This window comes from Poecilia mexicana, unplaced genomic scaffold, assembly GCF_051168715.1.
Source record: "Poecilia mexicana isolate PSO_F unplaced genomic scaffold, ASM5116871v1 scaffold_1, whole genome shotgun sequence".
Classification (NCBI taxonomy): Eukaryota; Metazoa; Chordata; class Actinopteri; order Cyprinodontiformes; family Poeciliidae; genus Poecilia; species Poecilia mexicana.
The window spans coordinates 7,587,319-7,612,095 of record NW_028263370.1 but is presented as its reverse complement, the minus strand read 5'-3'; the positions used below and the strand labels follow the sequence as shown (position 1 = coordinate 7,612,095).

General features: G+C 40.8%; 1 protein-coding gene across 1 annotated transcript; it reads left to right on the top strand.

Moving 5' to 3' along the window:
* The first annotated feature begins 4,507 nt into the window (after positions 1-4,507).
* Positions 4,508-23,683, top strand: frmpd1a (FERM and PDZ domain containing 1a). The gene is made up of 14 exons (XM_014970654.2): positions 4,508-4,626; positions 5,503-5,666; positions 9,960-10,062; positions 10,193-10,238; positions 11,432-11,536; positions 13,308-13,403; positions 13,560-13,685; positions 13,773-13,892; positions 14,463-14,599; positions 15,697-15,916; positions 16,039-16,221; positions 16,567-16,708; positions 17,512-18,774; positions 19,364-23,683. Exons 1-14 carry the CDS (start codon positions 4,508-4,510, stop codon positions 22,726-22,728), a joined length of 6,189 nt encoding a protein of 2,062 aa, XP_014826140.2. The 3' UTR covers positions 22,729-23,683.
* Positions 23,684-24,777: the final 1,094 nt, after the last annotated feature.

Below are 24,777 nucleotides of genomic sequence, written 5' to 3'. Positions count from 1 at the left end.
GAACATTTCTCTCTGTGAGAAGGCTGGTCAATTTTTTTCCTAAGTTTTAAACATATATTTTTTCTATATTACGTATTGAAAACAGCCTCCATTTTCTTTAAATAATCAGTCTATCTTTTACAGGAGTAGAAAACCACTCAAGCTTTATCTGCTGTTATTTTACCCACAACACGTCCGTTGGCCCAAGCTAATGCTACACATGTCGTGGTGCAAAGAGAAGTTAATATGTTGATATGCAACTGGATGGGAGCGGTAGAAAACTTTTTATTTGTTTTATTTACTTTGGCAGGACAAATTAAAACTAATTTCTTTATCTGTCCTGCCTGCACAAAACACAAGATCTATAATAGCAAATAAAATTTAAAAAATAAAAATAAAAATTAAATAATTATTAACACTACAAGTACAGCTTCATTTAGCTCAGACACAGAGAAAAAAGCAAAACAAAACAATTCTGCTATAATTATATCACATGGTCCTATACACAGGAAAGCTCCTCCCAACAAATTTCCTAAGATGCTAAAGAACTATTAACTTTTCACTCTTACCTGTTTTCTTGTGACTCTGTTGTATTCAGATCCCACTCTGTATCATTCATGTGTAACAATGTCTTAATGTTGCCAGCCTAATTTGTAGATGCATTTATATTTGGGAACCTCTGATTGGTCGTTATAAGCGGCACTGCTAACTGTAGAGACACAGGCTCGTTCTGGCAGAATTTACAGACACCAGCTAGTAATATAAAAAGAACAAAGCTGCAAGCTACGTCAATAAATTCAGATGCAAACATCAATTGTGACTGAAGCTTTATGTATGCATTGATCTACCTCAGCTGTTTGAGTGGTAATAAAACAAACAGCATGAGAATAAGAGGCACTGTGCTTTTTTCCCCCATGGTAATCTGTTTTGTTTCCTATGATGAGGCTCGGTATTTTTATTCTTCTGTTTTCAATAAGGACTAGACATAGCTCTTAATTATTAATCAAGATTCAAAACGGCAATTTGTCTCCACAGTCCAACCAGTCACATGTGAAGTTCTTGGTTCTGCCGCAGCAAAGGGTTTGCTTTGTCGTCAGTCTGGACGGGGTTTAGGCTTAGCACTGGTCTCGATTTAGAAGTGGATGTGTGGAGCGTGTGGGTGCAGACCTAATAATATACAGCTGTGACATATCTACACTTTTACCAAGCAGTGATTAATCTCACATTTATTTCCAGATTCGACAAGAATCCCTCTGAAAATGTCAGGGATTAAGTGTAAGGTTTCCTCCGATGCTATTATTACACCTGTTCAGAAAATAAGCTGACATTTCCTCTCTGATCCCTAATCGTGAATGCTGTCGTTGCAGAACAGGAACTGCAGTGCTGCTGTGGCTGATTTGATTTGCTGGGCTTGGACTTCATCTGTGTACTCAATCAAAGCCATTCTGGAAGGAAACAAGCTTATTTATAAAGGGGGCAGGTTGTAAAGGAGCACTTTGCCCCAATATTTCTATTGACTGAAAAGTGCAGACATTTGGCTTCAAGTCAATCTGGTCTTGAGTATTTGATTTCGTAGAAAGTAAACTCAAAGGAAGAGTGTAACTGAGAAGATTGTATCTATGATTTTGGCAGCTTTCCGTTTAGTAGTAGTTGGTAGCATGAAAAAAGAGTAAAAAGAAGTCACCCTTTGCATTGTGTTAATACAATTTGAGAAGTGCTTGAAGGGAGCTGCAGCAAGTGAATATGGAGAAGGAGATGGGTTAAAGGAAGTATTGCAGGGCTAATATGAGGAAAGGAACGGCAGAGAGGATCAGGAGACGGCTATGTGCTGCCAGATGGATGGATAATGTGCTTATAATCAAAGATCCCCCAGGAGACACTGCTGTCTGCCTGCGTCACTCAACACGCCTCCGCCTTTCTCAACTTTTATCACACTTGTCGTCTGTCATCACCTCCCTCGGTCTGCTGTTTTCCTCACCTATTTGCTCTTTATCTCTGCTTTTCTTCCCCTTTTTCTCCTGTCAGCAATTTGCTTCCTGTAATGGACGGCGCTAATGTTCAGCTTCTGTCTATAGGGAGATTCCTTCCTGTAGCTGCTCACTGAGGGACGCATCAGACCTGCTGAGATCATTCGCTCATTCATTTAATCGATCCCAATGCTGTTTCTCCGTACAGCGTTACTGCCTCCGCCTCTCATTCATCCCATCATTCATCTCTCTATTCTTGTGTTCAGTGATTAGTCAGCGATGAATTATGGTATTAATTCAGTCTACAAAAGTGTGGAATTTGATTTCAGCCCATTTCAAATCTGGATTTTTCCGTCCATCCGTCCATCCACTGTTCCTTCCTTCCTGTTTGTCTTTCTTTCTGTCTGTCTCTGAAGTCTGACCACTGTACACATATCTGCCTTTTATTTTAGTTTAAAATGTATTTTAAAAGGATTGTTTACTCTGAAAGTTGGAGTTTTATTTTTCTTATTTACTAAACAAAAATGCGTCGTAGTCGGGGTTTTTTTCATATAAATAATCGTTTAAATAATTTATTTTGCTATGTAATGATTCTCTTTTTTAATTATTCACTGTGAGATAATCTGTTTCTCAGCTACAGCCTGGTGGAGTCATGATGATGTTAAAGGGATCTTGGGTGTCGGGGAAACGGAGTAATTACCTGGCCTGTAGGCCACAAAACATAGATCTAAAAAAAATGAAATGATGCTTTCTTTTTCAATTACTAACCTAAAACTAACATTTTATAAGGTGCTTTAATTTTATAAGGTGTTTAAATCAGTTTGTGCATAATCAGGAAATCTTAATTTGAAAAGGGTGATGGTGAAATTAAATTTGGAATAACTTCCTCAGTTTTGTAAAAAAAAAAACATTTTCACTTTGGCTTTTCCAAAAACAAAAAGAGATAGAAAAGGGAGATGGAAACGAATTTTCCTAATAGGTTTGATCGATGAAGTGTTGCTTTGCTGTCCTTTCTCCGGTCTTCGTGTAACATTGTCAATACTAGTTGAAGTGACAGAAGAATTACAACTTGGCCGACGGTAATGCACTGTAAAATTACGCTTTGCGTAGTGGATTGGTTTGCTCCAAACTAGTAGATGGAAACAAACTTATTCATATTTTCTTTTTTTGTAACATTTTAAATGCTCCTTCAAAATTTGCAAGAAAATCGGATGGAAACATAGCTACTGTTGGCCAATGTAACATTTTTCTTAGTGTAGCAGCGTTATGCTGGCTAAAACTAACGTTTAACATCAACAATGTTAAGTTATTATAAAATAGAAAACCTTAATTGAGATGTCATAGCAACATCTTTTATAACTCGAGTATTTTCTGTTAAAGACTGAAACTCATAACTGGCCAGTCGGTTATTCTCATCCAGTCACAGTCTGTACATCTTTAATAAGCATGTTTTCTTGTAAGCTGATATGCCACTATCTATCTAAAATGTTGCCCAGCTCCTCGATGCACCATTAACCAAACCCAGTGGACACCAAGTTGGCCCATTATGTCCTTCCCTCCGACCACCACAGCCTTTCAACGTTCTCATTTGTGACAACTGCGTGCTTCACAGTTACACAACAGGGACTCGTTTAAAGGAAAGTGCGTCATTATTTAAAATGATGAACTATTTGTATTGATTGCTATTGAGACTTGTGGGCAATATTGCATCAGGTGGTTCATAAATCAGGCTAAGAGACCATTAGGCTACACAATGCCAAAACTGACGTCATTGTTGGCCTCCACCCACGTAAAATCCAAAAATGTCACAGAGGATCTTTGAACCTCACCAAACAATACCAGCTCATATGACAGCGTTGTCCAAAAAAGCAAAATGAAGAAGATGTATTCAGCTTTAGCTTTTTAAATGTATTTATTGTATTAAAATTGTTTTACATCTGTCTAGTGCTGTTTTTTAGGATGGTGGTGCTTACAACATAGGTGTTGTTAAGACCTTAAAACGTTGGAAGCCTAGCCAAACATCCGTGCTCTTACCCTCCACTTTCTTACATTTATACACATAGCAAACAAAAGCATTGCAACTGAAAAGTGTCAGCTACTTAGGTTTAATTTCTGCATTCAATAAATGTTACATCCTTCTTTTTTTTCAGCTCATATCCATTTTATAGAACAGTTTGCAGGAACTGCAAATGAACTTTGTCAAATCTCTGGCAGTTTTCTGTCCTGTCCATTCAGAGGTCTTATCTTTTCTCTTCAGCACAGGAAGTGCCATAGTATGCATTTTGCGGACACAAAGCATGTTTACTCTCATCACAGAACCGTTCTGTTTAACAGCCTGCATTTCCTAATTTAGGACTAACGTTGCTGTCAGTGGAGAAGAGAATTTATGGACTTTGTTTACCTGATTTGTGCATCACCTGTGTCTTTTCTTGGGCCAAAACACCCAACACTAATAATCCTTGCCCTGTTCATTGATTTGCTCTAAATTAAATTTAGCTGGCATTAAAATAGACCTCGTTTAGATATTGTAATGACATATATTTTCCTTTAATGACAGGTAAATGGAGTCTCAGGACAGGAGTCGCTCCCCGTCCCGCAGAACCAGCCGAGTGGAACAGGTGGTGGGACGATGGCTGAGACGGTCCAGAGACTTGGGCAGCAGGTCTCACTCTCTGAGCAGGTAGGCTTCTGTTTTGTTTTCATCTAGATGCAGTTGTTAGGTAATCAGATTTATCTGACTTGACTGTCTTTTGATGTGGAAACTGACCCTGTTTAACATCAAGACCTAGAATCGTTTGAATTTTGTCCTTGTTGTTCTCAAACAAAATTGAAACAACTTCAAACAAATCAATCAAGTCAGAGTTTGGTAATGGCATATTATGTGACTAAGAAAGAAAAGTAAGAAAGAAAATTAATCTACAAGAACGGAACTAGGTAAATATTACACAACAACCTTTTTTTTCCTCTTTTTTTTATTCCAGCTTTCAGTCGGATCTCTACACAAAACCAAAATTCCTGGTTTTAATTGCTAGCAGGAGTTTTTGTTTAAGGATCTGTTTATTATAAGTCTTTTTATGTATTGAAAGACTTTTAAAAAATGAACAGCTAAGACTTTTTTTTTTTCCAACATAAAATCTCATCATAAAATTAGAAAAAGAAAATGAAGTCAAGACAGCCACCTTTTGAGGCTCTGAGTTTAATTAAGATGGAATGATGTGGATCCTTTCTTCTAGTCTAATAACTCAAAAATCAGAAAATCACTTCAGTAATCACTGTGACCATGAGGTTAATATGGATGCTTGTTGTCTAACATCTGAATTGGTAACAGATATTGGAGACGAAGCTGCTCACATGGCAGAGACGACCTGCTTCATGCTGCTTGACCTCTGCGAGTTTTAGAACAAGAAACGCTGCCAACATTAGTCGTTTTATTTTTAAAACCCTTGTACTCTTGTTTCACTTAAGTTCGGGAAATCACAGCTTTTGAAACAAAATCACAATAATTTCACATAGAACCTCCAGTGACATGGTAAGACGTCCTCCTGATGCTTTGCAGAGATCGTGCTGCGGTGGATGGGAAAACAGGAGAGTCCGGTGGCTCCGATCAGAGAAATTACCCGTTCCGATTCAACGTTCAGATCCAAAAGGACCCGGACCTCAACTCCCATGGCCTCACGCTTTCCAGCCAGATCCCCATCCTGGTGCAGGAGGTCACCACAGGTAGGACAATTTCCTCAAGGGCAACATTAATTGTAGTTTTGACAGAAAATAGCGTGCAAAACTTAATGTCTGTTAAATAGAAGTATCACAAAGTTTCAGGATTTAGAAATGGCTCATCATTAGTTTGTATCAGATATTTTACACATTCTTGCTCATCTGAGACTAGTTGTGGTAGTTTGACTTTATCCACCAGGTCACAACATCCTATGCCACGAGGTGAATTTCTACAAGGAGCTGCAGTATTTTAGTTTGCTGAATCGGTGCCTTCTGCCCCAGCACAATGTTCCCTGTAATGAGTAAACTCTTGGCTGTAAGTTAAAAAGCACATATAGCTGTACCCCTCTCAGGTATACTGAAAGAACAGAAAAAAACTAAAACAAAACAAAAAAAAACACTACCACTTGGTTTCTTACATAATATATGTTCATATTGAGAAGGCTATTCTTTGTGTTTCAATTGTAGAAATACATAAATTGCTACATTTGCAAAATTCTTATATGTTTTCCAAATAATCAACTTTCCATTATAAAATACATTTACTTTGCAGTAAACCAAGATCCCTTGCTGCAAAACACTGATTACTAGTTCTTGTTTTGTTTTTTTTGGCAAATACTGTCGTATTATAAATAAAGCATTTGTCAGCCTTTTTTTTCCCCACTGTAATCTCCAGCACACCGTTTCTAATTTGCATAACAAATGTCTTCCCAGCAAATTAATGCGTGAACTTGTGCCAGACCTCTGCAGACCTTTGGTCGGTACAAACTGACAAAGTAAAAACCTCCAGCTGGGGCTGCTGCTGTACGCGCTGATGCTGCAGAGATGCACACAAAATTACATTAACAGAAGGAAGTGCTGCACGGCGCTAATGTCTTTGTTTGTGTTTGCGCGTGCATTTGTGGGTGTTGTGAAGATGTGAGATAATGTAGATACATGAAGCTTAAGGTATGCCCAAGTATCTCAGCTCAGTGCAAGCACTTCCTCCTAACTGAATTATTTAGCACTGACCTGTGTCAGAAGAAGTGTAAATGCAGCAGAGTTTGGAAATACTGTCAGGGAGATTTGGTTTGACCGGCTTTTGTGACCATACTAATCATGTAGTTATTAATTTACGTTTACTAACAGTGCTACCGTAGTCTTCAGTGTGTTTTCGATGACAGTTCATATGACAAACCATCACAGAAGTAATGCAAATGTAAGGAAAAGTGCACAAACCTTTTTTTTTTTTTCAAATTGAAATCTGAAAACATGAGACCCAACTCTTTATTTATTTATTTTTTTAACTTACATTTGACTGGTTTTGGTTTTTATATGTAAAAAAAAAATCCTTTTTGAGCTTTCATATGTGCATTAATTTTTTCACTCGTATTTTGAGGCTTTGTGGGTTAAGGGTTCATACAGTGACATCCAAACAGCCCTTTGTTGCAGTAAATTCACTTTGAAATACAGGGGGCATCAGTGGGGATTCAAGATGACAGCACCCAAGAAAAATGCTGATATTACGGATTAAATCAGACCCAAAAGGACAAAAAATGAAGCTGCTAGAAAATGTTTTCTCCTTTAGACAATAGAACTGTATCTCCATACGACTTGATGTGAAATCTCATCATGCAATATAAGTCTGAAAATCATCTGTAGTGGTCTTTCAATATTAGGTAATTAGGTGCTAAATACAAATGCATTCTACATTTTGTTTGGATTTCCATTCGTAAAATATGTTGAAAACCAAGTACTGACAAAACCATTAACTATGATTTTTTTTAATACTCCATCTTGAGTTGAATTTATCTCCTGAAATACCAATAAAATGCACTAAAGCTTGTAGTTGTAAAGTGGCAAAATATGACAAAATTTGGAGGTTATGGATACTTTTGCAAAGTTCTGTGTATTTTTGCTAGTTAAACACTGGAGTTAGCATGTTGGAAACTAACAAACTGGATCACTAAAAAAACGGATTAAATACTGTAAGTCATCCTTCCACAAAGATGCTTGAACATGGCAAATCACCTAATAATGCAGAAAACATTTTAGTACCCAGCTGTGAAATGTTTGAACGGAGAAACTGAAAGTGCAGAGGAACACAGATCTGAATCCCTCAGAGGCTCAGGGGCACATTACAGAAACTTTTCACTCTCATGTCTGCCTCAAGTTTGACCTGTCACCATCTGTCTCTACCCATGACGCACACACACACACACGCACACACACTGGTCCTCACTCCACTAGTGGCTCCTCCTCTGAGCCTTGGCTCAGTTTCACTACCCTCTGTCTCTTTGTATATGGCTGGTGCTGCAGCATCTTGACAGTGAAATATGAATCCTTTATTCAAAAGCCTTTTCAGACCTATCAGTGTCACTGGCTGCTGTCCACATTGTTTTTAAAGAAAATATCAAGTGATAAGCTACCTGATATTGCACGCTAAAGAAAGGCAAAGTGGACAAAGCTCAAACCCACGCAGGCTGGACGAAATGATGATCAATTCATTTATGCATTTTGTTCATAAACAGATCCACATAATTCCCTTTGATTTATATTTTGAAAACACTTTAATTACTTATTCACATGTTATAAACTCATGTGTTCAGCTTGATAGCAGACCTCAGTTTTGGCATCTCTAAGCCTTCATCTTGTCTAATGAGAGCTCCTACAGTGTCGAGCACATTCAAAATGTCCTTGTTCATTTGTTTCGCTGAACCTGCTGCATAATGCTTCGTGTAACAGCTTGAGCACAGGACAGAAAGACGTGTCCAACAAGGTGGCAACCAGGAGACGTATCTGTAATCAATTCACAACTCTAACAGCTGCTAGAAAACCTATCAGTTGAGCAGCCAGTCGATTTTAAAAACAGCCGCAGAGACAATAAACGTGAGGGTGGATGATAGTGTTGAGGAAGGATGGAAAGATTCCTGTTGCTGTTTTGAGAAGAACAAATTTTGTTTTCAGAACAGTGCCTTGCAAAAGTGTTAATGCAGAAGAAAGATTTTCAATATAAATCTTTATTCAATTGGATAATTTTTGTGAACAGACAGCAGACAAGTCAGGAGTAAAGTTGTGATGAAATTTGAAGCAGGGTTAGGTTGTAAAACAACATTGCAAGCTTTAATTATCGTCCCATAAAGCCTGGCCTAGAAAAATAAATAGCCTCTTTGGCACTCAACAGTCAAAAACTCAACAAAAATTCAACAGTCACAAAACGGAAAAGGTCTGTACTTTTTCAAGTTTGGAGGACCCCGAAGCGCTTCACACTATTTTCATCCATTCATGCACACATTCGCAGACTGACAGAAGCGAGGTTACCACCGGACCCTCTGACCCCCACCAGCAAGCAAGACGGGTGAAGCGTCTCGTCCAAGGACACAACAGAGACGGGCAGAGTGGGGGCTCGAACTGGCAACGCAGTTCGAACAGGACGAACCCCTGCTACCGTTGTCTTGGTCCTAGTAGTGCCCCATAAACTAAATCTCTCCGTTTGTCTCTTACCCTCAACAGAGAGATACGCAGTGCAGTGGCTCTGACTCGCCATGCAGAATAAAGTTAGGGACCCCTCTTCCTGCTGAGAACATCACCACCACTAAACACTGTAGGTTTCAGGTTTGGATATGAGAAAAGTTAGAGGATATTGTGACTAGATAATCATCAGTGGGTTTTCTTAAAGATAAACATCTAAATATTGTTAGACGTTAATATAGAAACAATCGGTGCTGTGGTAGCGCAGGGGCAAAGCACAACCCATGGATTGAGGCCTTAGTCCTCATGCCAGTGGTTGCAGGTTTGATTCCCGGCCTGGCGACATTTGCTGCATGTCTTCCCCCCTCTCTCATAACCCTCTTTCCTGTCAAAACTACTTTCAAATAAAGGTCACTAGAGCCAACAAAACCTAAAAAAAAAAAATAAAAAAAAAATATATATGAATATATATATATATATATAAAAATCAGAGAGAAGTTATAATTCTGATTTCTCCTTGTCTTTATTGAAACTCTGTGTAGACTAAATTAGCTGGTAAATTACAACAAACATCTAAAAATCACCTCGGGTGTTAAAACCGAACCGAAACGTCAGCGTGGGAGATTTCTGTTGGCGACAGTGAAACACAATTAACTGACTGCTAATATGCATGTTGTGGGACAGCGAGCTCTTTAGAGAGCAGGATGGAAAATATTGCATTGGAGTCAGATGAAAGGAAATGACTAGAACACAAGCTGCTGCCAGTCCTCAGCGCTCACGAGCCGTGTGAGCTCAGACGGACTGAAAGCCCCTCAGGCCTGACGACGCGAGGACGTTTTATGTGTCCAGGTGGTCCTGCAGATGGCCGGCTCGTCCCTGGCGACCAGCTTGTGAAAATCAATAACGTGGCTGTCGATGACCTGACCCCAGAACAAGCTGCTGAAATAATCAGGTCTGCGTATGCAAACGCAAAACACAGGCTCACGTATCTGAATGTTGTTGCTTTAGTCTGTTTGTAACAGGGTTTGACCATAACAACCAGAACTTTTGTGTGTGTGTTTGTTTGTTTTTTTTTCTTTTAGGGAGTGTCAAGACACGCTGACCATGACTGTCCTCAGAATCATGCATGTGAGTCTGCTGGTAACCACTGAATGTGGGGATTGAGTTGGACTGGTTGGACCAATTAAACCTGCCAGTCATGGTTTTGTACTTTGGGAGAAAGGCGGAGCATCTGGAGAGAATCCACACACGCACAGGGAGAACATGCGATCGCCATGCAGAAAGAGCGGCCCTAAACGTTACACCGACGGAAATAAAATGCAGCTTGCCCTCATTTCCTAGTGTTTTGGGTGTAAAATATTGATGAACACCAAAATCTTTGCAGGAGGAGGCAGACTGAGAGAATAAAACACCCTGACTGCACAGTTTAGTGGAACTCACTGTAAAACATTTTCTTGTGTTTGCAGGTGTTATCACTCTGACAGGGTTTATACTGCATGCTTCCAACCTTCCTTCCTTTCTTCCTTCCTATGTTCTTTCCAGACAAATAATAGTTCTTAGTTCACAGACATCGATGCCAAAAGTAGTCATGCGTTGCATAAAAATGACACGATGTAGCTGCCTTAGTTAACTGTAACTTGTTTGACATGTTCTCTTTCTCCACTTGCTTATCATTTTTTCAATAGAGTTTATTCATTTCTAAGCTCTTTGGATTCCTGAACTATTTTCGTCTTCAATGCTTACCCCCTCCGAACATGATTTAAAATGGAGCTGAGGATCAATATTCAGGAGAAGAGAGTTTTGTGTCTCGTAGGACTTCTGAGTAAATTAACCAGCATAGTGTGTTTCTAGTACAGCCTGTGCAATTCAGTGTCTCTATTCACATGGGATTCTGAAACGCTGCAGTCCGCAGAAACATTAATCAGGCTCTTTCTGCATCTGAGCTTGAGGTGAGGTGCACCTCATCCAATCCACTCACCCGGCACACGCCGCTTTATCAGTGTTGGATGTGACGGTAGGCGAAACCCAGAGGAATTTCCCCCACAACTAGGTCTACCTAGAAAAGGAGGAGGCTCTTTTGTTTACTGCCTGAACACGCGTCTCGCGCTGCGTCTGTGAAACCGAGGTGTGTGTTTGCATTAAGATTGATTTGATTAGATAATGGTAAATAAATGGCTGCTACTCAGAGAGTCTCATGAGGAGTTTTTGCTGACGGAAGCACTCATCAAGTGATTCATATCTCGCCGCTCCCTTCAAGAAATCATTACTGAGATTTAAGGAATCTCTGTAGATCGAGTTTTATTAACGTGTTTTCATCCCAGGGCCCGAAGTCGTCGTTCATCACGCCTGAAAAGAGGGCCAAGCTCAGGTCCAACCCCGTCAAAGTCCACTTTGCGGAGGAGGTGGAGGTGAATGGACAGTCTCAGGTAGGTGTTGGTTACCTCAGACAAAAAACGTGAGGGGGGTTTAATCTCAGGAACGTCTTTTCGTGTGTGAAATCTCACACAGGGGAAGACAGGCAAAAGATAAAAATAGGCATTTGTTCATTTTTAGAGTTACAGAAGTGTTGTCTTCCAATCAGCTTGATAAATCTCAGGAATCTTTATTTTTGGACACACAGTTTGTTCGCCTGAGTTAACGTCACTATAAACATGAAACTCCCTCGATCCCAAAACAAGCCTGCAATGCAGAAACATGGGATCCACACACAGTTTCATAAACACTTCAAGATTTCCATCTGCTTCTTAAACGACACCGACTTCAACAGTGCCAAGCAAAGAGATCATTTACAGATTTTGCTTTACAAATTGCTTTTGATGCTGATTTATATTTTCCAGTATTATTTCATCATGTATGCAGTTTTTTTTTCCCTGTTATTCCCTTCGTTCTTGCTGGTTTGAGTTCCCGTCTTTCTTGTGGATTTAAAAGCAGCTGCAGGAGGAAAACGCCAGAAACTGGAGTGTCCATTAGTAAAGACAGAGGAAATGTGGATCGATACCTAAACCACTCTTCGGTCCTAATTTCTGCGATTGCAGGACATGTTTAGATTGAAAGGGAAAAAGCGGAGGGGCATTCAGGGGAGACAAAGCAAGAGAGAAAGCAGAGCAGAAGACGGCAGAGATGGGAGGGACCTAAACTGCTCTCAAATCCACTGCTCTACGTTTGAACTTAAAACATGCCTGCATCAATGTTTCATAGCATCACATTGTCAGTGGAGGAAAAACACTTTCCAAAATCATAGGAGAACAGGGATGACTCACTGCAGAGAACAAGCAGGGCAGACAGAAACAGGCCAGTGTGATGCGCAGAAATCCTTTGCAAGAAAAGCCAAAGAGCAAATGTTCTGACTGTTTTATTGCACCATGACATGTAAACAACGTTTTGTTTTTAATGATGCCGATTAAGAATATTTCCAATTGCAAACTTAATCATAAACAAGCTACAAAAATACAACAGTTCAATCTTGCCTTGCAACATTTTGTTGTGGAAGTATTCATACCTTGTTTCTTCTTCTTTTCCTGTATCAGCTTTGAAAACACAATGTCTATGGTGAATTATTGTGGTGGTACAATTATGCTGGGAAGAAGCAAAGAGGTTCGTCGTAACTCCGGAAGATCTGCAGAAATCCAGAGCTCAGCTGGGAGAGTCTATTGACAACTCAGCTAGTTGGTGTTCAATCTTAATCATGTCTTTACGGAAGGGCAGCAAGAAGAAAGCCAGGCCTGTTTTCTGGCCCGGCTTGCCGTTTGACACAAGGCATTTAGAGGTCATAGCAAATATGGAAGGAGGTGAAAAACTCCTTCCATTTTTTGGATTTTATGCAAAGCTTGCCACAAAACAACCAACACTGCATATCACACTAAACGAGCAGTTTCCATGTGAAATATGTAGCTGGAAATATTATGCTTTAAGTCCAGACCTAATGCATGCCACACAGATTTTTATACACGGAAAGTACACAAAACCATGCACAATATTTGTTCCACTTTATGCATCACTTTGTGTTGATCTGTCACATGCAGCAGAAGCATAATAGGTTTATAATTGTAACGCTGAAAAAATTAAAAGGTCCAATATTTACAGATACTTTTTCAAGGCGTGCTACTTTATATTTCTTGATGCTAGCATGTCCTGACCCCGTTCAGCCTTTTTGTCAAACGCTTTTCGCTGATCTCTGATGTTCCTGTTTGTTTACAGGGGAACTCACTACTCTTCCTGCCCAACGTTTTGAAGGTGTATCTGGAGAACGGGCAGACTAAGGCTTTCAAGTTTGAGACCAGCACAACTGTCAAGGTATTTTGATATGACAGTCGACGATTTTAAAGCCTGAGACGAGCACACACGGGATTTTTGTGAAAATAATCTGCAACTTCAAAGGAAAACTTGCCAGAACAACATCTAAGTGAACATGAATTTCTCTCAAGATGGCCTTTTGTTTTTCCACTCTAGGATATCGTGATGACACTAAAGGAAAAACTCTCACTGAACCGAATTGAACACTTTTCCTTGGTGCTCGAGCAGCAGCACAACAGCAGCAAGCTGCTGCTGCTGCACGAAGAGGAGAGGATACATCAGGTATTAACACACATCGGGAGAACATTTTAGCTTTCATCTGCTTGTGCAAACGTGTGTCTGATATGATGTATGTGTGCGTGTCCTCAGGTGGTCCAGAAAAAGGAGGTCCATAACTACAGGTGTTTGTTCCGTGTTTGTTTCATGCCCAAAGATTTCAAGACGCTGCTGCAGGAGGATCCCACTGCCTTCGAGTATCTTTACCTTCAGGTACAGCTCTGAGGGAAATAAATGCTACCTGGAGATGTGTGTGTGTGTGTGGGTGTGTGTGTGTGTGTGTGTGTGTGTGTGTGTTTTTCTTTTTTTTGCTAACGTCTGTATTTTTTGGAAGCGATTACTGTTCATGTTGCTATGTATTGAAATGTAATATGTTTAGTAAAACTAAACCAAACAATAACTAAGCTAACATGTTAATTCTGATGAAATCACGGAACTCATTTTCTGTGATTTCATCATAATTCTACAAATTATGACCATGAGATTAGTAAAATAATGACTCCTTCTTCTACAGAAAGATTGCTGAAGGACTTATTGAATTAGTGAGTAGGTGTGATATTTTCTGAAGTGCTATGATTAACTTAGTTGACAAATTTCCATCTGGTGTGGAATAAAAGCTCAGCTTCTTCAGAAAAAATACCACCCACCCTGTACTGTTTTTATGACAAGATACATAAAATTGAAAAGCTGATGCAAAAACATACAATAGTAACATTGCTTTAAAAAAATCCAGATTAATTTGCCAAATCAAATGTTCATCATTCGTGTCGTTCCATTTCTAAGGGGGTGAACGATGTGCTGCAGGAACGCTACGCCGTTGAAATGCGGTGTAATACCGCCTTAAGACTTGCTGCGCTGCACATTCAGGAGAGGCTGGTGAGCTGCGGACTGTCCCCCAAAGCCAACCTGAAGATGATCACGTAAGCCTCTGTGTGATTTATTAAACTGCAACAAAGAATCAGAAACGCATTTCATATGACGCAACCTTAAGCTACGTAGGATATTTCCTCTTCAGGAGTTATGCAAACAAGCTTCAGCTGTTTTGTGTATTTATGTTTGTAAGACACAAAGCTGCCTAGCAGAATAAAATCAATGATCCCCAATAAAAGTTAATCTCACTGCTACTTAAGGGTATCTCAGAATACATTTACTCATTTAGCAGATGCTTTTATCTGCTTAGAACCGTCATTCAGGTTTTAGCACATGAGGATGTTCTGACATCGGCATCAAGAATGAAATCGATCGAAAAGTGTAAGCATAAAAGGTGAGGAACGCAGACAGACAGGAGGTGCTCTGTGCTCCGACAGTGTTTTGGTATTTTATTTCATTATATGGCACATGTGGAAGAAGAATCCAAACTCAGGGTTTGAATGTAGAGGTGTCAGTTCCTGACAGAGAATCAGGATCATATTTTGGTCTTGCAAAGAGTCTCGGGTCTTGTTTTATATCTGCAGTACTGATTACACTCTTGATTACAGTTTGAGTTTATTTTCAATTTAAGCTGAAAGCTGTAATCCAGTACCCAGTGCATGAATTCATATCCTTTCATAATTTTTACACCCATAAACTTAAATATTTTTATTGCGATAAACCAACACAAAGTGTGGCTTTCTAGCTCTCTTTAATAAAAGCTTCCACATAGCATGATGCTGCCACCACAAAGTGTATTCATGGTAATGCAGAGCATTGTTTTTTTTTGTATTCAGATCAAAAAGTTCAGTTTTGGTCTCAAATGACGAGATTGCTTTCTTCCACGTGTTTGTGACGCCCTGCTTGGATTGTGGCAAACTGCAAAAAGAGTGTGTTGCAACTTTGTAAATTACTTTGGATGCGTAACTGATTGTTAATTAATTTTCCCAAATATATTAATGGAGTTAGCCTTTGGTTATGCTGTATTTTATTATACAGATTCTGTTCTAGGGGACAATAACACTTTTTGAAAATCTAATCATGTCATTGATGGAGATGCTGGATGTTTACTTCCTGATGGAAGTTGATTTTTCTATGTTTGCTCCAGGAAGACTTGGGGCATAGAAAATTTTGTGTCGTCCACATTACTGAGGAACATGCGAGAGAAAGATCTGAGGAAGGCAATCGGCTTTCACATGAAGAAAACCCAGTCCCAGCATGATCCCAAGCAAAAGAGCCTGTCAGTAGATCAAGCACGGATCAACTACCTAGAGGAGCTGAGTGATCTCAAGTCCTTTGGGGGAAAGTCCTTTGGTGCCACCTTGATGGTAGGCTTTTTCCATCTAAAAAAAAAGAAAAGAAGAAAGCTGATATAGACCAGCAACATTTTTGAAATTCCTTTGTATTTTGCTGTTTTCTTTTCTCTTTCTGATCCCCATCGGGCTTCCAGCTTCAGGACAGGGAGTCGATGGTGAGCCTGCTGGTTGGCGCGCGCTACGGGGTGAGTCAGGTGGTCAACCACAAGCTGAGCATCATGACGACCCTTACCGAGTTCAACAGCATCACTCGCGTCGAGCTGCTGCCAGAATCAGACAAAGTCAGCCTCGTCAAGATATACCTGCAGGACATCAAGGCAAGTCCCTGGAGGACTAACACACCAACTTGTTCATGATGTGCATGCTTGAAGGGCTCAGGTTACATTTTTATGCAGTTGTCTTCAGGCCTGTAGCTTTTTCTGCCTTTGTAATTGAGACAGAAAAAAAGCTTGGAAGAAACAAAGACTGGTGACATTACGTACAGGACAGCGGATAGATTTAATTAAATGCATTCAATTTAATGCATTAAATAATGGCTTCCCACAAAGAAAGTAGTGACAGTAGCATTGGTAGCTCGAACTTACAATATAAGTTTATAAGGAGAAGATTCATAATGTCAGATTTTTATAATCAAATCCATGTTTTGATTTCCTTTCTCATAGCCCATCACATTACTGTTGGAGGCTGGTGCAGCAAAGGATATGTCTTGCCTCATAGCAGGCTACTGCCGTGTGTTTATTGACCCGAACCTCAACGTTTTCCCCTGGATAGACGACAAGAAACACAGAGTTTCTGCTGAAGAAGGTACATGAGCAAAAAACATTTGAACAAGATTTATTTCATTTCTTAACCCTTCTGTCAAGATCCACATATAAAGTTCATGTTTTTTCAAGTTAGGCAATCTGACATTTAAATTTCCTCTTGACGGCTTAGAAAAGTACTGCTGCTGATTATAAAAGCAAAAAACTACAAACCTGAAAAAGTTGGTGCCACGTTGGTATTTATCACCTCTATTAAAATCAAAATTGCCCACAAAAAGAAGCCATCCAGTTAATGAACTGCTTGTGATTTAGACAAGTTGTTTATCTTCAATTTTATCTTGTATGTTGTGGAAAACAAATGCAGGCAAATGGAAATATTCGTACTGCATGAACTATTTCACATTTTTTCCACAGACATGAGTCTGTTTACTGTGTTTTAATGTGCTAATTCAACAGAAAAGTTCTTGTTTCTGACTTGATAAACAAGGAACAGAATCACTATGTTTATACTGCGATTAAATTATAAATAGTTACTGTGTTCACTCGTTGTATGATTTCTGCTGGAGATTTTGATTTGGTAGTTATTGAGGTGTCTAATAATAAAAGTGATAAACTTTTCAAAATTGTAGTTGTGTAGAAAATGAAAATAGTGTATATTTTTATTCCCACCTCACAATATTCACTGTTCTTTTGTTGGTCGGACACATAAAATTTCAATAAAATACAATAAAGGTGGTGGTTGTACTGAGAAAAAGCTAAAGTGTAAGAGTGTTTGAGCCAGGCAGTAAATTCTGCAAAACTTGTGTCACATGTTTGACTGACTACTGCTTTAATATGGGTTTACAGGTTATGTGTCAAGATGTGCAAGTGACTCAGAGGACTCTTCAGACTTGAATATGGAGCCGTTGTACAGCGTGGCGTCGCAAGATGACAAACCCCGCCCTCGCGTTAGATCCCTGTCAGACTCTGAAGGAAGAAGGAGGAAGGACAGGGACCGGATGAGAAGCAAAGACTGCAAAGGGAAGGGAGACGCACCTGTGGAGAATAAAAAACCAAAACAAGAAAAATATCTCGATACTCCAAGAGAGTCCGCTTCATTAGGAAACGGTAAAGAGGAAAAGAACGATGACACATCGAACAAAAAGAGGCTTGGTGCACAAATACAGATTCAAATAACCGGCAATGATTCAGGGGCTCACAACTTAAGCCCTGGAGCTGGAGAGGAAGAGCAGCCGTCTGCATCAGAAGCATCAGACTCATGTCACACTGACTCTCACGTCCTCACCAGTCCCTCCAGTGACTCTCTTGATGCTCTGGAGGAAGACGATTTAATTTCATGCGCCTCCTCTTCTGTCCAGACTCAAGCTCTCTCACAACCTCACGTCTGTGTCCACTCCCCTTTTCAGCTTCACCTCCACTCTGACGGACATGTTCAGCCTCACCTCCTCGCTCCTCCACCACCTCATGCTCATCCCCTCATTCACCTCACAGTTGTTAGCTGTGCCGGAGAATCGGGAGAAAGAGGAGGCGGCTGCAGGAGATCCGGTGACGGAGCTGATCCCAAACTTATGTCCACCCCATCTCCGAGCCCCAAAGGTCAAAAACATTCAGGTGAACTCTGCTCAGCGGACAGCTCACTGTGTTTCGCTGAGCTCTCCCGTCTCGCAGATCTCCTGCCGAGCCCTCCTGAGGCCAGCGAGGACGACGATGTCGAAGATGACGAGCTGAGGCGGAAGGGGAAGTTACAGAGCAACATAAGTGTGACGCTGAGAAATGCAGATGAAGGTGGAAGTGCTAGAGAGCATCCTTTCTCCGCTTCTCCGTCGTCCCCGTCTTCCCACAAAGACTTTGTTTTTAACTTTGACCAAAGCGATGCTCGCTGCTACTACAACCTATGCTCTAACATCACCCCTGACAGCGCTCGCAGCCTTCCAGGCCCTCAGCATCCTAACATCCATAAGGACGAAGCGAAGGCTGATGGATCTGAGCCAATTCCCATCCTCCAGCCACCCCCAGGATTCGGGGACAGCAGCTCAGATGAGGAGTTCTTTGATGCAAGCGATCGCTTCACCTCGCCTGAAGATCCCACGTCAGGTGCTGTCCGAAGAGGTGATTTATCTTTGGCCAAAACGTTGTTTGCAACATTCTTCCAATGTCTTTGCTGCCATCTGGTGGCTGTAGAATTTAGTGCACAAATGGTTTGAGTAATGAATCACAACATAATGTGTGCAAGTTTTTCTTGCACACATTTAATCACGAACGAAGACTAGTTGCTAAAAAAACTAACACCTTCAATCGTGAGTGAGGATGAGTTTCAAGAAACGAGTGACATGAACTTAAATTTCTAATTTGTTGAGATTTCCATTGGGATATAAATTCATTTTCTCAATGTGTCTCTCTCAAGTGGTGCTTCCCAGCTTCTTATACCACAGCAGATTTGAAAATATAGGCAGACAGATGAAGCGTTGGAAAAGACAATGTCACTGACCTGCACTTACATAAAAGTTTTCTTATAGGAAGACATGATAATTGTAAATTAAACTCAATTAACTCAACTTCGTGAACAGCTTAAGCAAAGAGAAACGCGAGTAAATATATCATGTGTTGCTTTTACACAGGAAGTACAAGTATTTTTCAAAACATGCAAGTAATGTTTTTTTTTTTTGTTATCATCTTTGTATTTTTTTGTTTCTTGCAGGCAGTCAAACAGAAATGAAGCAGGACACCCTGAGCATTCTCAGCCTGAGTGACATCAGAGTCTCTGTAATGGACACAGAAATGGACAAACAGGAAGACCAAGAGGAAAGAGAAAGCAAAGACTCAACATTTCTCCTCCGGAAGAAATCCAGAAAGCGACGCTCTTTCATGGAAACTGATTACACCTCCAGAGTTACGTATCCAGAAACTGATATTGAATCGGAGTCCAATTTAAACCCTTACAGGTTTCTTAAAAACATTTTGACAGGTCCAAATGATAACCCAATACTAACTTTAGATCCACAACCCTCGGGGCTAACCCAGAATCCCAGCCCTACCATCTCCTCTCTCACTCATTCTGAAGGAGAGCCGGCTCAGCTCGAGTCCAAACCCATCTTGTCAAAGCTTTGCTCCCATGACCCAGGCTTTCTGTCTGCTTCTGAAAAGAACAGGAATCTAAACCCCCCCTCCAGGACTAGGAAGCAGGAAATGGAGATGGAACCAGATGCAATGGAATCCAAATCAGTCACAGATCTGGTGAAGGTGGTTCCTCCTACCATCACCGTCGTCCGCTGCCGGGTTGATCCAGATGGAAAAGAGAGTGCCGATCGGAGAGGTGACGGAAAGGAGGAAGGGGAAGATCAAGAAGAGATTGGTGAGAAAAAAGAAGCAGAGAAGGAAAATCCAGTAGGTTTGACGGGAAACGGACCACTTACTAGTCATACGTTTTTGCCTGATACAATTGAGGAGCACGGAAAAGAAGAAAAGAAAGAGAACGTGTTTGACGTGTCATCCAGTTTAAAGAGACCCCTTGTGGGTGCTGAAATACCACAGGGTGCAATCATAATGCCTAATAGTTTCACAGAAGTGAATGAAAGGTTGGTCACTGCACATATGAACAAACATGTTGACAAAAATTTCCTTTCACTGATTTCACCACCTCCTCCTCCACCATCACCGCTTCTCCCTCAAACACCTCCTGCACTTAAACTAGAAACGGAGCCTTTGATAAAAGAGGCAGAAACCTCCAAAAACATACCAACATCAATCAATAATACTGCTGTAGCTCCCAAAGAACAGAGTAATAACCACAGTGGCTCTGCTAAATTATTAAAACAGGCTTTAATAAGTGCTAATGATGAAGAACTCATTCATGAATCTACAGAAAGCTCTAATTCAGACAACGTTTTTGACGATGAAGATGATGCAGATGCTAGTAATTCTCTAAGTTACTCTTTGGGTAAGAAAAAGAAAGACAGGACTGTAAGTGCAAACAGTTTCCTTGGTGATTATTTAACCCAGGGAACTAAAGATGAAACACACATCAGCGCTCAGCTTCTTTTAAACCTTGAAGTCCAAAATAGGGACCATTCTGTCAATGCTGAGCACATTCTCGCTATAAAGTCAATTAGGGCAAAACTGGGAGCTGCAACAAGCATCATATCCTCTCTTAACTCAGGAACTGCACTGAAAAACACAGTTACACCAAAACCAAAAAGTGACTCCACCTTGATGAGTAGTGGACCTGCAGAGAGTTTAGGAAGTCCTGGCATCGTGATGGCAAAAGCTGCCACACTGAATGACCTCTCCAAAGAGCTTCCGCCCCCATCTCGTTTTATCTTACAGACTTGTTCACCGAGCATCATGGGCCGCTTATCTGCCTCAACCCTAAGGGGGAAGATTCAAAACTTGCCTCTTTATCTATCACGTTCCCAAGAAAGTCTAAATAAAGCAGGGGTTGGGAGTTCTGCGCCGAGTCCAGCTGAGGAAGCTAGTAGCGACATTGCATGTACCACCGATAACTTTCCCGATATCACACAAACCCTTGACTTAGAGACATGCACAGCTCCTGACTCAGCCGAATCAGATGATTCCGATGCAACGCTGACTGGATCTGAATTGGATGGGGAGTTTTTTGTAGAGACGGCAACAGCAAAGAGATCTCCTTTGGCGTCTGAGAAAAAAGAAGTTAGTTGTCAGCTGCCTGTGCAGACTGAGCCCAAACAGCATAATCAAACTCTTTGTTCCAGATCTAATGACAACACACCTGGACCCATAACAGAGCCTCCTGCATCTATAACAAGCCTATTCCAAAGAAATGCTTCTGGGCTGAACACCAACACTCCTGGACCTGTAACAGATGCCCCAGAACTAAACATAAAAGTCAACAGTCTACAAGAAGACATCCCAGGTTACAAAGGGAGCAGTCAGTCTCCAATAGTGGTGACCACTCAGAATCTGAATGGACCACGACTTGCTTTTCATGGTCAATCTCAAAAAGCGAGGACAAGCAGTGACAGACCATTGATGGGTCTTTGTAGTCCCTTGGAGCAGACTTCAGACCTGTCAAAAGTATCTGCTGGTTGCAGAGTGTTCACCATCTGTGAGGATTTGTCCCAGACAAGTACTCCAGCAGACCTGGTTGCCACTACACCCCTGAAATCGGAGTTTGGTTGCAGTTCTATACTTGCATCTGGGTGTGAGTCACTAGCAGAGGGGGTCCAGGTGCCCCTGGATGCCTGTGGCTGTCCAGCATCATATACAAACTGCTTCAGTGGGGAAGACAGCTTTGATGATGAGCTTACAGTCTATGAGTTCTCCTGCCGCTCTCAGAGCACTGGCATTTCTCAAACTTCCAGAGCAGGTATTCATCTGATTACATCTCCTCCTGTTCCCTCCTTTATCCCTGCCTCCTCCACCCTCTCCCCTTCATTTCCTCAAACCGTCCTTTTCTCCTCCTCCTCCACCTCTGAGCTCAGCCCTCTTCTCTCACCCCACTCAGACACCTCGGAATCCTACTTGTCTGAAACCCACAAGGACACTCTCACCCATCTGGGTCAGCAGCACTACCCAGAACCTCCTAAAGGCTTCCAAGTTCTTCGCAGAGATGTTGATAAGCTTCTATCAATTTTGGAAGGTAGCGGTGGCTCTGATCGTTCTGCGGCAGGGCTCGGAGGTCGTCACGCAAGGGACACGTGCCCGGCGCACTTCACAGAGAACAAACGGGTTCTCCAGTTAGAAGCACGTCGGCTCATGTCTAGTTGCCAGAAGGTAACTGGGACTGGGCAGAGCCCGGAGGAAATGCTAAGGTTTTTAGCTGACAGTTTCCGAACGTTGGTGGAGCTGGCCACCGTCTGCCTCTGGTTCTCTGGTTGCGAAAGGTGCAATCGAAGAAACGCAGAGGCAGTCGCAGGCCTGGCAGATGTCGCCCGCTCATTCAGGGACTTCTGCTTGGCGGCGGAGCGGGCAAGCAGCAAACGTAGTTGTCAAGACCTGAGCACCAAGCTGCTGGCCAAACAGTGCACAGCACTTACCGCCTCCGTCTTCTGCCTCACCCAGCTGTTTCGTACCCTCACTGCACTGTGAGAGAACAACCTCAGATTTGGTGTCATTGTCCAGTCCAAGAGCTGCTCTAGACTTTTATCAGCTGGAACACTCAACAATCAACATGACAGAGCCAAGTTTGATGCAGTTAACAGTGATCATGTGTAGAGGTGCATGTGATGACTTTCTTTATGCTGCACAAGTTTTGCTGTCCACAAACGGTGGATTTGTAATATTTAGGAACTGATATACTTGAATGTATTCTTTATCTAGCAAGTGTATTATTTATTTACTTATTTATTGAAAGGGTTGCTACTGTGTGTCTGAGGAGGCGTAGAATGTCATTGGAAGAAGAAATGTTTACAGACTGCTTTGTTAGCAGGAGAAACAATGTTTGCAAGTCCCATCACACACAGTAAATGGTTTTGATTTACTCATTCGCAGGCCTTTAGTTTACTCAGCTTTCTACATTAATATAACTTGATGATCCTCTGAGATCTGTGGTTTACTTACTCCTGCATGCAGTGCCTTGCAAAAGTAATTTTTATATATTTTTGCCACACCCAATTGCAACCTTTTTTTCCCCTTTAGATTTTCTGTGATAGGCCAACACAAAAGAGCATGCACAGCTTTACTTTGTGGTGGTGTATCACTTAAAGTCTTGATAAAATACATTTTAAGTTTGGAGTTATAGGAAGTGTGGGAAAAAAGTTAAAGAAGAGCAAATACTTTTGCAAGGTGCTGTACTGTGCTGTATATTTACATAACCCCGTCCATCTGGGAGGATCTTTTTTGAATGTTACTGTTTACAAAATCTAAAGTTGTGTGATCCGAGGAATCAAACCGGAAGTTGTTTGCTGTTTTTTATACATAGCAGAGGAATGCCGGCGTATGTGCATTACAAGATCAGTTTGAATGAGCTGCATTCAGTTAGGTGCGAATTTGCACGAACCTTTGGTATTATTTCCGAAAAGTTAAATACAATGAACAGCTTTTATCTTTGTTTTTCCAACTTCCTCTTTTTGCACCTCTAGTTAAGACTGAACCTTCCTATGCATATGGATGGACATTTATTTTTCTTGGTTACAAACACTAACTTCCGAACACGTTTCTCCAAATATTGTTAATGATATATATATATATATATATATATATATATATATATATATATATATATATATATATATATATATATTTATATTTATATATATATATATTTATTTTTGTTTATAGTTGTGTGGATTTTAAGAGTCATGAGTTGCATACCTCGTTTTCAAGACAATGAAAACCTGCACAACTGTGTTTGAGCTCGGCACACAGTCAGAAACACCTATTCGTACTTACCTACCCGTCCTTTACACCAAGTGCTTTCTTACTGCGGTTGACAGCAACGAGCAAGAATCCAGTCACAGCAGAATCTGGCCACAGATATCCCAAACTGAGCATAACCCCAGGCTGCAGGGATGATTATTGACTGGTTGAGCTTTTCTCAGCTTTTCGTGTGTTTTGTGGGCAGTTCACTGAAAACTTCACATCAGTCCAGTCTATTTTGAGATCCAGTCATCAGAATTCATTAGATTCCAATTACATCTAGCACAAAAACCTTGTACTACACTGTTATTACCTAAAGTTTATTAACCTTGATAAGCATTTTCACTTGGAATGTTTCTTAAAATTGAACGCCTTGAATTACACAAGACTCGCATGTGCACTGGAGAAATATTAATCAGGAGTACTTCTACCACTTCAGTGCTGGGAACACCATTTATGGCAATCAGTGTTTCTATTTATTATAAAAACAACCAAGGCTTTACTTACTGACATGTACTGTTTTGTTGCATTTGGTTGCAGAAGAATATATTTTACTGAACTTCATTACTACTTTGCCTCGGAAAAAGAACCAACTCTCTTTTTATTATGGCCACAATGTGAAGCTGTCCAACGCCTAAAGGAGTTCATCCGTCCTCACAAAGCATGCTCATATAGAATACGTTGTTTAATCAGGGATTTAATCTGTGAATGACTGAATGGTGATCTCTGCTTCTTGCTTTGTAATGCTCAACTTCCACCATTAAAAATTATTTTAAGAAA

What these genes read in the sequence shown, in the direction of transcription:
- frmpd1a (XM_014970654.2), top strand. Translation starts at nt 4,508, where the DNA reads ATGGAGTCTCAGGACAGGAGTCGCTCCCCGTCCCGCAGAACCAGCCGA. An exon ending in CAAGCTGCTGAAATAATCAG is followed by an intron (nt 10,063 to 10,192) that starts GTCTGCGTATGC and finishes TTTTTCTTTTAG; the next exon opens with GGAGTGTCAAGACACGCTGA. An exon ending in AGGTGAATGGACAGTCTCAG is followed by an intron (nt 11,537 to 13,307) that starts GTAGGTGTTGGT and finishes GTTTGTTTACAG; the next exon opens with GGGAACTCACTACTCTTCCT.